Source organism: Chrysemys picta, chromosome 3 (genome assembly GCF_011386835.1).
Source record: "Chrysemys picta bellii isolate R12L10 chromosome 3, ASM1138683v2, whole genome shotgun sequence".
Taxonomy (NCBI): domain Eukaryota; kingdom Metazoa; phylum Chordata; order Testudines; family Emydidae; genus Chrysemys; species Chrysemys picta.
The window spans coordinates 205873617-205889058 of record NC_088793.1 but is presented as its reverse complement, the minus strand read 5'-3'; the positions used below and the strand labels follow the sequence as shown (position 1 = coordinate 205889058).

The 15442-nt window shown below is 41.0% G+C and overlaps 1 protein-coding gene across 1 annotated transcript in view; it reads right to left on the bottom strand.

The window, feature by feature from the left end:
• Window positions 1-9390: 9390 nt before the first annotated feature.
• SOS1 (SOS Ras/Rac guanine nucleotide exchange factor 1) overlaps window positions 9391-15442 on the bottom strand; it is an 85381-nt gene continuing 79329 nt past the window's right edge. Inside the window, exon 22 of the mRNA XM_005311266.5 lies at window positions 9391-11356. Within this exon, the coding sequence (XP_005311323.1) occupies window positions 10862-11356 (495 nt within the window). The 3' untranslated portion in view covers window positions 9391-10861. The remainder of the gene's footprint in view (window positions 11357-15442) is intronic.

The following is a 15442-nucleotide window of genomic DNA, read 5'->3' as shown; positions in this document are numbered from 1 at the left end:
TTCAGCGAGAAGCTTAACTATCACAATACTCCTTAAAACTTCTTTCCAGTAAGTGTTTGTGTTAGAAGCAACTGTACCATTCCCTGTCAAGCCGATGCTTCCTGTCAAGCCGATGTTCCAGTGTGATGTTCCACACTGTTTTCTTGAGAACAAAACCTCTCCTCTTGCTTCTTTCCATTTGGAAATGCCTGGGGTTGTCGGACAATTAAGAGAGTTTGCACATGAAACAGAACAGTGCTCCTGTGGATTTACAATACCTCAACCAATGCCTCTGATAACACTAATTTTACACTGCATTGGTGCATTATACTTCATATGTTGGGAGGGGGGGTCCTACTGCTCACAATCCCCACCCATCTGACAGAGTTCCTTCTGATCCCATCACTGCATGAATCTTACTCTTGCAAGTACCAGGAAGGATTGCTGAATGTCAAATTTCTGATCATCACAGGAATCACCATGTTGAAAAGAAAAAGTAGTTTCTCAGCTACCTGAGAGAAAGAATTTAAATTAATTGAAAGAAATAGGAAAGGAGAGAACTCTGCATCTTGCAAACTATTGATGTTTCAGTTTGTGGAAAAGATCCTGTAATACAAGATGTTGAAACTGCCAAACAGAAATCAAAACACAAAAGCTGTTATAAAAAGTCCAAACATTCCAAGTTTTTTCAAAAGTTTATGGCCCACTCTTGACAACAGAGTTACTTCAGCAGAACTCACCAAACATTTCATGTGGTCAAGCACCACCACGCTTATCTAAGTGTGGATTGCACAGCAAAAGTGACTAGAACTATTTTCAGTGAGTTCAAAATTGCTAAAAGAACTACATTTGTTATCTGGTGGCCACTGATGCCTCCAGCAAAGGTTCCATGAAATGCTCCCCGCTTGTTTTAAAGGTATTTCCATTGTATTACTGGTATTAAATATTGTTTCTTAGATTTTTACAAAGATTGTCATGGAACTTCCTGAGCAATAGAATTGACAACTTTGAACTAAAATGATCGAGCAGGTCAGCACACGAGGAGACAATGTGTGTTAATTATTCTAAATGTGTTTTCCAAAACTGAAAGAGAGTACCAGTGACCTTCTTGCTGCCATGTGTTTAGTTCATGACAACACAAGATTTGCAATGACCAAATGAAACATTGCTGTAGAAAACCTAGTTTAAACGTTTACAGCCATTTTAGCATTTGCTCACCAAGAGTTCAATAACTGGCAGAGCTTTGTGAATTAGCTGGGGTAGAACACAGTAAAAGTCTATGTTATGTTATGTAGTCACACCTTGGCTGTCCTTGTACCTGCTATTGACTGACTTGCAGTGTGTTAGAATGGGCTTGCAAGTTACTTTCTATCTTTGGGGGAAGATGAAAACCCTAAAGTAATCTGGGATAGTTTTGGAGACGAGGGAAGCAAGAATGAAATTGCTGAATTGTACTGTTTCCTCTTGAGTCAGGCTCTACAATAATTTGGACAATAGTGAAGCTCTGGAGTCAAACTCATTCACACTAACTTCATTGTTCGAACTGATGTCCACAAGAAACTAGAATGCAGTATAAATGACAAATTGTATGGTTACGTTCTGAACTCCAAACTGAAGAATCTCAATGATGAAAGTGAATGAAGGAATTGTGTGAAACAGATTTTTTGCTTTTTTCATCACTGAGCTCAAAACAGTTATGACCTCACTGAAAATAATGTGCACAAGAAACTGTCTGTCTTATCATTGGCAAAAGTTTTCTTTTGAAGAATTTACAGAAGCCATTGAAGTCTGCAAAACTGATAGTTATCGACATGGATGAGTTATATGAAAAATTGTGTACAATCAAAGAAGTCATGTCATCTCCTAAATTTCAAGACTGGACAAGTGCTGATGAGAAATACCTCAAGCTTTTCAAAATGAAAGCCAAATAGATGTGGAAACTTAAAGAATTTGAATAAAATTGGTTCTTACATACTTTCCATTTCATGTAGCAATGCATACACTGAAAGGGTAGTTTTGTTAATGAATTTCACCTGGCAAGATGAGAGTAATTGACTGGACGTGGACCCAGTGAAAACCAAGCGACAGAGTTACTGCAGTTTTGAAAATGCTGAGTTCAAAAACAAGTTTCCAGTATTCCTCAACAATAAGATGCTATTAGAGTTGGCCATGCAGGGAAAAAATACAAGAAGTAGACAATTTAAGGTTCATACAATGCTTTCTAGGAAATATTTTTTAATTGAGGGTTTGTCCTCATTTTTAGCTGCAGTAAGAAGGATTTGGCCTCCTTTTTCAGTTCCCTGTGATGGCCACCCTGTGTGTAACACCCCAATGGCAATGTCACTGGGACCCGACACCCTTTTGTTTAAAGACTATGTGCCCAGCTGTGTAGGGAGTGCCTGGATGGGGAGGCCCCTTTAGCTGGGTGAGGGGGGGGGGGGAAGAACATCGCACAGCGGAGGAATATTGACCTAGGATTTTAAACTGCATCAGGGATGTAACACGGTGCCGTTACCAAGGGATCTGCTGCTTGTGCCATTAGGTCTCCTGCATGCACAGGCCTTTCCCCTCCATAGTACTAAGCTGCTCTTACATCCCCTGAGAGCACCAAGAAGCAGGCACTGGCAGAAACCTGGGAAAGGAGGGAGCCCCTGGTAATATCTCCTGGGGCATGAGAGCGGGAGGTATTCTCAGAATGGCAAAGCTGGCAGATGGGAGCAGCTGAGAGCAACCTGGGAAATGGGGACATTTGTTTCCCTGTAAAATACTCAGTTTTTAGCTGCTGTTTTAGAGAACTTGGAAATTAATAGAACTGGTGGCTGGTACGGTTCTGCTCCTGGATCACTCCTTGTCCCGTTTTGCAGTGTCCTTGGAAAGGTCACAGATTCCGCCTGGTATCGCCTCCATGTCTGCAAAATGTAAACAACAGGCGTGAAGGGTGCTCAGCCCTTGGCTTGCTCACCTGCGTCTCACAGGCTCACTTTTGCTTTGAAACACGTACCCTCTAGCCTAGTTTCCTTTCTGTGACAAATAAACTTTGCTTTGAAATAACCCTAATGACTGGAAAGCACTGCTGGTTTTTTGCACTGACCGCTGGCTATGGGGCACGCTGCCCCAGCCAGAAGCAAACTGACATTAAGGAAGTCAGGAGCAAAAGGGAAGAATAAGCCTGCACCCCTAGTCAGAGGGGATGGAGTTGCTGTCTCTTCTTTCTTGGAAAGAAGCTGCCCTGATGCAGTCTGGGCACAGGAGAGCCCAGCACCCACAGGGGCGGAGCGATGGTTGCATCCAGTGATTCCCCTCCAGCAAAGCGTCTCTCAAACATTCACCCTACGGGGTTTCCCTTTCACAGTTCCCATAGCACTAGTGATTCAACACCACCTGTTCACCTGTAGGGGGCACCAGAAACCTGTAGCTTCATGGGCGGGGGGGGGTCATTTAATTTGGGGCATCAGCACACTGGCACTTAGAGGATGAGAGCTGGCTGGCTTTAAGAGAGCCCCATCATCTGGCCTTGGGGAACCCAGCACATAGCGTCTCCTTTGGCGGCTGGCTTTGGTGAGAGTGGCTATGGGGGGGTGGGGGGGTGAGTCATTAAGTAGTATAGTCCCAGCTGCTATGGAAAATGAGTGTAATTTACAAGCTGAAGGAGTAGCAGGAAAAGGAATTAGCATAAGGCAACACACCCACTTCCTAGTCGAACACCGCCTGTTCTGGTCCTCTGTCCTTTCAGTGTGTAGGCTGCACGCGTTTAACGCACCCACTGATTGCTGAGGGTACGCAAGTGACATGACTTTGCCATTTACACCCATTTTGAGGTGTAACTGATCACACCATTTACATCACCACCTCATTTGGCCCACAGACTTCCATGGGAGTCACCGCTGCTTAGTCCAGGCTGCCGTCATCTGCTTGAGGCTTGGAATGAGCACACACGAATGCGTCTCGTTTTGTGCTGGACACATCAGCGGAACCTCCGAGCTGTGCTTTGTAACCCATTCCGATCAACAGGGCCAGCGGTGGCTGTGCAGGGAGGACCGAGCCACTCTGATCCATGCATTCGTCACCCCCCAGGTTAGAACACCACAGCACATGCTAGCTAAGGTTGAACGTACCCACTTCCTGGAAGCTACCACTAAATTATTACAAAGCCGGCCACTTAAAGAGCAATAAGGCCAGCATGAAGGTGCATCACCTCAGCACTCTCCAGCTTTCAGTGGCTACCAGACTGACTTCAAAATCCTTGTCCTAATCTACAGGGCCAATAACAGGTGAGGTCCTGGCTGTCTCATAGACACTGATTCATCCATGGATTGACCAAGGCCACTTTGCTTCTCAGGGATACTTCAGACTTATGAGCACCGGTTTCAGACAAGTCAGGTGCAGAATCAAAGAGTTCTCAGCAGCAGATGCCTGGCTCACTTTACCAGAGGAGACCAGAGTGATCCCAAACTCAGCTCCTTGCCCAGTAATGGCATCTCCTCCCATGGAGACCTGGGAGAAGCGACAACGGTCTGGGAACATGGTGGAGAGGTCACGTGGCAGCTCATGGCTCCCTAGCGTTAGAGCAACTAAAAAGCCAGGAATTAGCCTAGCGATGCGACATCAACGCATTAGTAGATGGATGGGTTCCACATCACCAAAACCTGAACTGCAAACTCCTTCCCAAATCCCCAACACACCCAGGGCCCGTGACCCTCATTACTAAGGGGTAGCCAAGCACTCAGCCGACTGACATGTCCCAAACGATTGAAACATATAGATATTCAAGATTGGGACGGCTGAGTGGATTTGCTATAAGCCACTTACCACTTAAAATCCAAACCAAGTCAGTCTGACTGAAAGCATATGACAGCTGTTCTGCGTCCTGTACGTCTGAAGGGGTCAGGCCAGCTCTTCAGCGGACAGGAGTTCACATCCCAACTGGCACCCATGCTGGAGGTTTCACTGAAGACACAAAAGACTGAATGAACATGGAGTAGTTTGAGCTACAGGTCAGATTTCACTTAGTGCACTGCCACTGACTATACTATATGTTTGGTGGACAGTGGATTTTTAATTATGATTTGAAAGAAGCTTAAAGAGATTCTGCTTTACTTTCTCCCTCTTCTTTCAGACTTCAGTGACTGTTCTGTACACGTTTTAGAAATCTTTTTTTAAATGTCTCTCTCTCTCACACACACACGGTTCAGAGGAAGTTAGTGTCCCACCACTAACTGGAAGTGACTAGAATCTTCTCCCAGGGGCAAGTGATTACAGTATTGCCCATTATGGACGAGGTTTGTTTTTTTTTGTTTGCTTGGTTTTGAATATTGTTGAGTTTTGGTCTCTCCCATGAATTGTTGTTATTCAGCAAGTTTAATGGGTGTGTGTGTGTGTGGGGGGGGGGGGTGTACACTTCCTTCCAAGCATATAGTTCTGGTTATTAGACAAAGGATATTATACAGAATTGACCAGTGATCCACTCTGATCTAGTTCAACATCGAGACAGATTTAGGCCCTCTCTCTATAAAATTATATAGGAATCAGTGCATTAAATTTCAACAGAGTGAATTTTTATCCCTGAGTCATCAGTACTTTAAAATCGGAAGTTAAAATGGAAAGCTGCAGAATGAGAGAAACGAAATATAATATCAGTCCTGCAATTGCTGCAGTTGTAAAATATTATAAATGCGTTCACTTTGTTTCTCCCACTAAGTGTATTTTGCATGCTTCTCCACTCCTCTGCAAAGCTTCCATCACAGGGCTATCATGTGCCCAGTTCTCAAATTACTGTAATGATTACATACAACTCTGCAGAAGACTGACAAATGTCCTTAATGTGACGCACAGCATTAATCTTTCACAAACACTGCGTCAGACTAGTGAGATGTTCATCCTATCTTACATATGCAAAAGTGTACACTTATGGGATATGTAAGGCATTTTTATTTTTAGAACATATCTTTTTAATGCCGAAAAATAACAGCCACTATTAATTTTCACTTTAAATGCAATCTGAATATCATTGCAGACAAAGCATACAAAGATCACCTACAGACATGGTTAGGTACACAGGTCATAAGACATGCCAGTTAAAGATTACTGCTTTATTCTTACATTTGGGTTGGACTGACATCGCTTTTTGACATTTAATCATTTTAGCAAATAACCATGCCATTAAACAAAGGCAAACGCACATATATACCACAACACACAAACTTATCAAAACTTAAAATTTGTACAATTTACTTTGACAAACAGAAACAGACTTGTTCTCTAGTAAGCAAACCAAACAAATTTGTCCAAAAGAACCTCTCTGTCCACATAATTTACCTTGTTCTGAAAAAAATGACAGATGTTCTTAATAAAAAGGCACATTTGGCAGCTACTAAAACTGGCATGCATCTGGCACAGGACTTCTCCCCCCTCCCCCTCAACCTTTCAGTCACCTGGTGCACGACATGTTTGTTTGTTACAGAGTCAAATGCAACCTTATTCTTTGTTCACTTGATTTTGCAGCAATTGGCTACTTAATGCACTATTTTTCATTAAAGGCAAAAGAGAAATTTGCTCACAGTTGACAGAAAAATGCACTTTAAGGTATTTAAAAAAAATATGGAAAATAAGGCATGAAATTTACAAACCAAGTTACAAGTGCTTTTGGCTTTTCTAAGTGTATGGGGCCACATGTTTCTTTCCTTAGCTAATACAGCTAAAAGGACTGCAGCCCACGTATCAAACATTGTTGAAATTGGGTGTTTAAAGATAAAAATCTAAGAAGCTGCCCAGTTTTTTTTCTGTTTTAAAAATGCATTTTTCAGCAAGACCCTCCCTGTTAGCTGCAAAAGGTATGAATTTTGAGAGGGAAACCAACGCGTGATTTTTACATACCACAGGCCAGTGCACTTAGATCACAGCAACTAAGTATTAAGGAACATTGTTACGAAGACAGACATTGATTAACGAGGGGGAGTTTTCCTGGTGCAGTCTCAATGCACGACCGCTACGAACATGGAAGGCTGCTTACGAGATTTGCTATGCTAGGATAAGACAATACCAAGAGCAGAAAGAACTGGCATTTCTATTGCCAGGCATTAGCTCTGCTACAGGGACTGCGGCAAAGCCGGTTCATTTAAACAGCCCTAGTGGTACAAAAGAAACACTTCCCTGAATACAGGAAAATAGAACCATCTTTCAAAAGAACACAAAGGGCTTGATCCACAGCCTGCTAAAGTCAATGGAAAGACTCCCATTGATTTCAGTAAGTTTTGGATAGGTCCCAACTGAGTAAAAGGGATACTGGAGTTTACTGGTAAGAAAAGCCTGATTTAAGATTCTGTCTGCATAAAAGCTACAAACTATACAATAGACAATTATGATAAACAAAAGCTCCAGAGAGTAAAGGCATAACCGGATTTGTGTTGGGGGCACAGACCTCTCTCGTTTCTTTTTAATGAAAAAAAAACAATGGTTAAGTAAGAATTTAGAAACAATTGCAAGAGAGAACACACAAAGTGGTTTCTAGTTTATGGAAGCATTCTCAATGATTTCATGGTATTGATTCTGAAGCAAAGAAAATTCTCTCCAAAGAGACACTGCAAAATCATGCTTGGGCTGTTGAGTGCCATGACAACAGTAATTCCTTGCCTGACAACCATGTGTTAAATAACTTTTCCTTGAACTTTATTATAAGTTTAACTTGAAATAAAGTTTTCAGCATCTGAAAAGCTAACATTTACAAACTACTAATGGAGAACTTTTCTTTTTAACACCCAGTTTTCACTTCTGGGGGGAAAAAAAAAAAGATTGGATTTCTCTTTCTCCTACACTGCTGCACTACACTCTAAATCAGAGAGACTTTAGGGAGACTTTAAACATTGCTCAAATACTGCACTTTCATGTCTCATTAATGGACTTTGTTTCTCCTATGCCCCCTCCCCACAAGCATCCAATAACTGAAAACCAATACTCTGCACCAGGACAGTTCTGACTTGTGAGCAGCGTCAGACTTTTCATCTGGGCTCGGCTGTAATACAGAAATCCATTTAGCCAGTTGTTGGCTTAAGATGCTTCATTACTCCTTGCTATTATTCAAGATAATTTTATCAATAATCTGGCAATATGAGCAATTAAAATGATGGCATTTTCCCTGCCATTGTTCAGAGATATTTGCTTTAACGCCCATAATCAGTAACCAATACAAACTTGTCCAAATGTGAAATTCTTCTATGTTATTAAAAAAAAAGTTATTTATTGAAAATACAAATAACATTGACGAGTTCTGAGAGTGGCTCAGCAGTTGTGTTCGATATTCTCCTCCTAGACACATGGATTTGATTTGTGGTTCAGGCAGCACGTTGTAGGTGTGCCGTACGCTGGTAAATAGAAGATGATTGAGCAGCGTTGCTGAGCTCTGAAGGAGTTTAATCTAGGTTTTTGTAAGATTTTCATCACCAGAGTGTCTAATCAACTTCTACGGATTTTTATCCTCAACCCCACCGTAAAGTAGGGAAGTATTAGCAGTATTTTGCAAATGGGGAACTGAGGCACTGAGAATATTAAATGACTTGTCTTAGTGCACACAGGAAGGCTGGGGCTGGGCCAGGAACTAAACGCAGGTCTGTGCCATATCACTGTAGTACCCTATCCACTAGACCATTCTACCTATCTAACCTGCCTTGGTAATGACAGGGGCCATGGTTTTGAGTGTAGAGAACAGGCAGTGTGGGTTCTGAACATCTGACTAACATTGGAGAGCTCCCTGGCTTTCTCCTGGAAAGTCAGCAACTTCTAAGACATTGCACCAAGGGTATTCATTACTCTTGGTTAGATTTGAAGAACTGGGAACTTCACTTACATTTCTTGTAGGATAGGATTAAATAAAGTACATAGGTAAGAATGTCCTCCTCTGAAGCCGAGTTTATAAATCTTACTTATAAAGGAAAAAGGTACATTTTTTGGTGGGGGAGGAAGCAGGAAAACATGTTTCAAAATAGAAATGTTAAAGATATACACAAATATACAACCGACACATTCTCAACGTTTGGCTATGACAAAATATGCTGCTTAATGCTGTAATCAAAACGCTTTTTGAAATGTAAAGACCAAACTGTAGTATCATGGTGCATATTCCACTACTCTAATGGCATTGTAGAAAGTTACTAAAACAGTAGATTTCCATCATGATTCGCTCTACTAGAACTGTCTCTAATGACATGGCGTTCTGGGTTGCTGAAATGTATTTTGTTTTTATCCAACAGGAAACATGATATAATTTTACTACGACCCATGTCTCTTATTAAATAAAGATGAGATACTGCACACTTCACAAACATTATGGTAGAGGAGATTAATAAAGCTTCTTTTCTTCAATAACTGGCATGCATTACTGTCACAGTATTGGTTAGAATCAGAAGAGTAGTACACAGGTTTATGGATAATCCATGTCATGATATTTATGCAGGTAAATGTTTTGTCATGTACATTTCTGACATAGTAAAGAGCTACTGTAAAGATTAATAGTTTTTAAGACAAAGTTTGAAATTCTATAACAAACTACATATATGTCTGGGAAATTTAAAAACATGTACAGTAATTCACTTTGAGAGTAACCCAGCTTTGTCATTCTAACTAAACTTTCTTTCACATGCCAAAACCTGATTTCTCTTTAGACTGTTCTTTATTACTAAAATACATATACTGAACTACGAAAAACGTGTACCACAATATGTGCTTTTATCCCCTTATCAGTGTTTTTAACTGAAAAACTGAATTGTACATTTGTCCATGTAATAATTTAACATATGTCAGCCAAACAAATGTGTATCTTTATTTCAATTAAATTAAAAACAATCTGCAAGCATATTTATGCAACATTCTCTATATACACATGATTTATGCAAATGCAAGGCAATTCTACGTATGCTGATTAATCTATGGTTAGTAAAACATGACAATAACTATGGAAGATGGCCAGAGAGTGCTCCTTTTCACAAGTGACTGTGTTTTCATGGCGTGATTAAAGAAGAATAGTTACAAGCCATGAAATGGATTATCAGTAAACCTTAAAAAGAATGTGATATAACCTAGCATAGATTAACAGTCTTCTAAACGTAGTAGAATATTTCAGACAATAGTGCTGTTTTTTTTAAATTTGCTGTCATTTTAATGACATAAGACTTTAATCTGCTCTGTTTAAAGAAAGCAATAATTACCCATTATGCTTCCTGGCGATAATTTCTTTTTCAACTGGCACCATAATATTTAATAAAATAATAATAAAGTACCTCTTTGGTGAAGCCTAGGTACCCATACTATTATTCACTGTAACAATTTGTAAACAGGACCGCAATACAGTGCTATGCCTTAGTTCTAACATGGTTAGGTACCACAGATCTTCCTCACAGTCCTTTTCATGATTTTAGGAGAGTATTTTAAAGCAGGGAGTAAAGTAAAAAGGAAATTAAGAAGGATATAAAGTTCCCTGTTTGAGATTTTTAAAAAAGTGCATAATGTTTTCATTCTAATAACTGTGTTACTGTATAGAACTGATGGATACAAGACTATATTTTCCATTCCCGTACTGGACATGAGAGATCATTACACAAAACACGGTCTCCGCTTATTGGCCAGAAAAGTCCCTTGAGTCAGTTTTCTGGTACAATCAGTTGTCCAATTACTTTAGAACAGCATCCTGCATACTACAATAGGAACAGCGAGTTTATCAGTTGATCACGTCTGCTTCAGCAATTCAGTTTCTGTACACTGCATTCCCAACCTAGCATAGTTTTTAATGCATGGAGTATGCATCCAAACTCCTTGGCGCTAGCAGGTTCAGTGCATCCATTGCCAGCAACAGACGTAGTGCCAAGAAAATGCAACTCCCAGCACAAGGTACAATTCAGGAGGAGTGGGCATTCTCCAACAAGGGTGGTCCGTCTCGGTGCATCGATGGATGGGTGTGTTCCCGTTTGTAAGTTTTTGGAGGAAGCTTTGGGATATGTTGAGAAGTGCTTTGTCGTGGAGGGACAGGTGGCCCCTCAACAGAATGGAGGTCCACGTCCTGCTGTATCAAAGGAGGGGATGGCAGATGCCTCCGTGCTACATGTGGAGAAGGTGTCTGAGGGGGTGGGGGAGTAAATGGAGAGGGACTGTTTGGAAAAAAAGTATTGCCAAGTTCACTTTTTCTACCTAAGGGCGGTGGCTGGAGATGTAGTGGTGAACTAGAGAAAACATCAGGAGTTCGCACAGGTTCTCGCGGTGGTAATACAGGAGGGCTTTCAGGAGGATCAGATATGGAGGTCCGCTCTGGCACGGAATATCTTGGTGAATAGGCTTTTGATGTTGGTTGTCGAGGAGGAATTGCTGGTGGACTGTCCAGATGCACAGAAGTAATCTGAAGTATACAAACATTTAATTCAAGGGTTATCATTTGTATTATGACAGCCCCAATGCCTCAATCAGGATCAGGGCCCTGGTTGTGCTACGTTATATGAATATGTTCAAAGACTCAGTCCCTGCCTCAAAACACTTAATGTCCAATTAAAGACAAGACACAGCCAACAAGTGTTAAACAGTTGAAGGAGGCAGGGGAGAGAGGACCCAGGCTGAGAGAGAATGAAGATACAGGGCAGTGGGGCACAGGGGAGGAAGTACTGGAGCCTGCAGGAAGCATAGTGGTCTGTGCTGCACAGTTTCTAAGCGAATACCAGCTCAGCTGGGACACCTCTTGTAGCAAGAGGCCAGGAATGAGTAAAATCCAAAGGCATGTACCCTCTAGAGAATGAGAGGCAGATACTGTTTAATAGGAAAGGGAATGAATGATGTTCTGTCCTGAAGAAAGAATAAAGGGTGGGATCTTCAAAATGACCTAAGTGACTCAGTTGCATGCGTCCCACTGACAGCCAACGGAACTACAGCACGTTGCCAACTAAGGGCAGTATAGAATGCTGTATGACAAACATCAGACAGGCGAAGGCACAAAATAAGTTACATCTAGCAAGGGACATAAAAGGCAATGAGAAGAGGTTCTTTAAATACATCAGGAGCAAAAGAAAGGAAGGAAAGCATAGGTTCTCTACTTAGCAGGAGAGGAGAACTAATAACCGATGGTATCAAGAAAGTTGAAGTGTTTTATGCTTATTTTGCTTCAGTCGTCACTAAAAGGGTGAATGGTGACCAGATACTCAACACAATTAATATTGACAGCAAGAGGGAAGGAATGCAAGTCAAAAGAGGAAAAGAACAGATTAGGTAATCTCCCTAGGGAATCTGTTTCCTGGCAGTTAGGAAGTTTTTCCTAATGTCCAACCTAAACCCCCTTTGCTGCGATTTAAATCCATTGCTTCTTGTCCTGTCCTTAGTGGTTAAGGAGAACAATTTATCACCCTTCTCGTTGTCACAGTCTTGTATGTACTTGAAGACTATCATTTCCCTCCCCTTTCTCCTCTCCAGACAAAACAAGCCCAATTTTTTCAATCTTTCCTAGTAGGTCATGTTTTCTAGACCTTTAATCAATTTTGTTGCTCTTCTCTGGACTTTCTCCATTTTGTCCACATCTTTCCAGAAGTGTGGTGCCCAGAACTGGACACAATATTCTAGCTGAGGCCTTGTCAGTGCCGAATAAAGAGGAAGAATTACTTCTCATGTTTTGCTTACAATAGTCCTGTTAACACATCCCAGAATGCTAGCCTTTTTTTGCAACAGTATTACACAGTTGACCCATATTTAGTTTGTGATCCACTATAACACCCAGATCCTTTTCTGAAGTACTCCTAGGCAGTCATTTCCCATTTTGTATTTGTCCAACTGATTATTCCTTCTTAAGTGGAGTACTTTGCATTCGTCCGTATTGAATTGCATCCTATTTAATTCAGACCATTTCTCCAGTTTGTCAAGATCCTTTTGAATTCTAATCCTATCCTCCAAAGCACTTGCAACTCATCCCAGCTTGGTATCGTCCACAAACTTTATAAGTGTCCTCTCTATGCTACCATCCAAATCATGAATCATTTATGAAGATACTGAATAGGACTGGACCCAGGACAGATCCCTGTCGGACCTCGCTTGATATGCCCTTTCAGCACAATTATGAACCATTAATAATCACTCTGAGTAGTTTTCCAGCCAGTTGCGCACCCACCTTCTCGTAGGTTCGCCTAGGCTATATTTCTCTAGTTTGTTCATGAGAAGGTCATACGAGACAGCATTAAACGCCTTACTAAAGTAGAGATATATCCCATCTACTGCTTCCCCCCATCCACAAGGCTTGTTACCTTATCAAAGAAGGATATTAGGTTGTTGTTTTTGAAAAATTCAGGTTGACTGTTACTTATTACCTCATTTTCTTCTAGTGCTTACAAATAGAATGTTTGATTATTTGCTCCATTATCTTTCTGAGTACTGAAGTTAAACTGACAGGTCTTAATTCCCTGGGTTGTCCTTATTTCCCTTTTTATAGATAGGTACTATATTTTCCCCTTTTTCAGTCCTCAGGTATCTCTCCCATCCTCCATGAGTTCTCAAAGTTAATCACTAATGGCACAGAGCTCTCTTCAGCCAGTTCCTTAAGTATTCTAGGATGTATTTCATCAGGCCCCGGTGACTTGAAGACATCTAACTTGTCTAAGTAATTCTTAATTTGTTCTTTTCCTATTTTAACCTCAGATCCCACCCCATTTACACTGGTGTTCACTATGTTAGTCAACTTTTTGGTGAAAACTGAAACAAAAAAGGCATTTAACACTTAGGCCATTGCTACATTTTTTGTTATTACCTTTCACTCCTCATTTAGTAATGGGCCTACACTGTCTTTGGTCTTCCTCTTGCTTCCCATGTATTTGTAAATGTTTCTTGTTACCATTTATATCCCTAGATAGTTTAATCTCATTTTGTGCCTTGGCCTTTGTAATTTTGTCCTTACACACTTGTGTTGTTTTTTCACATTCATCCTTTGTAATTTGACCTAGTTTCCACTTTTTGTAGGACTCTTTAGACTTTCAGATCGTTGAAGATCTCTTGGTTAGCCAGGATGATTTCTTACCATACTTCCTATCTTTCCTGTGCATTGGGATAATTCGCTCTTGTGCCCTTAATGATGTCTCTTTAAAAACCTGCCAACATCCCTGATCTCTTTTTTCCCTTAGACTTGTTTCCCACAGGCTCTTACCTACTAATTGCCTGAGTTTGCTTAAGTCTTCCTTCTTGAAGTCCAATGTGTTTATTCTGCTCTTGTCCCTCCCACCATTCCTTAGAATCATAAATGATATCATTTCATGATCACTTTCACCCAAGCTGCCTTTCATCGTCAGATTCTCAACTAGTTCCTCTCTGTTTGTCAGAACCAAATCTAGAACAGCCTCTCCCCTAGTCGCGTTCTCCACCTTCTGTAATAAAAAGTTGTGTCTAATGCATCCAAGAACTTTTTTGATAATCTGTGCCCTACGGTATTATCTTCCCAACAGATGTCTGGGTAGTTCAAGCTCCCTATCACCACCAAGTCCTGGGTTTTGGATGATTTTGTTAGTTTTTTAAAAAAAAGTCTCATCTACCTCTTCTTCCTGGTTAGGTTAGATGTTAGGAAAAACTTTCTAACTATAAGGGTAGTTAAGACCTGGAATAGGCTTCCAAGGGAAGATGTGTAATATTCATCACTGGAGATTTTAAAGAACAGATTGGACCTCTCAGGGATGATCTAGGTTTACCTGGTCCTGCCTCAGCACAAGGGGCTGGACTGGATGATTTCTCGAGGTCCATTCCAGCCCTATATTTTTATGATTCTATGATCCTATGCCACTGACAGCCAACAGGACTACAGAATATTGTATGCTGCCGACAGCCAAGAGGACAGTACAATACCGTACGCCACCGAAAGCCAATGGGACTTGGGCTCCTATATCACTTCAGTAGTTTTGATAATTTCACCCTAATTTTCTAAGGCCCTGAACAATCTCACACTTAAGTCAAAAGAGCTTTGTCAATGCCTCCAACAAGTGCAGGATCAGGTCCCAAATGAAGACCAATGGCCAGACAAGCACATACAGTAAGAGGAAAGGGGAGAGATTGAGTATGAAGGCAGGCAAGAAATGGCAACCGGCAGAGGAAACACTAAACAAGATGTCATTAGGTTAGTATATTTTATTTCATCTTTTAGGGAAGATTGTAGGGTTTAAGACTTCTCACATTACTGCTATTTTTTAGCACTTTCACACCGCTCCTTTTGGACTATCTTCTTGGACAAGGAGGTTTACATGAAACCTCAAGTGCTCCCAGCCAATGCCAGGATAGGAGCAAAGAAGCTCAGGGCAGGAGAATAAAACATTTCTCCCCCTAAATTTAGACCCTTTTGCTATTATTTTAACTAGTTTTAAGCCTGGGGCAGATGAGAAGATGTTGCACAGAGCTGTCGCTGTGCAGGTGTGAGGCATAGCGCTCCTTATTCTTACCCAGCTAATTGAACTAACAAGGTATGACTCTTTAAAAG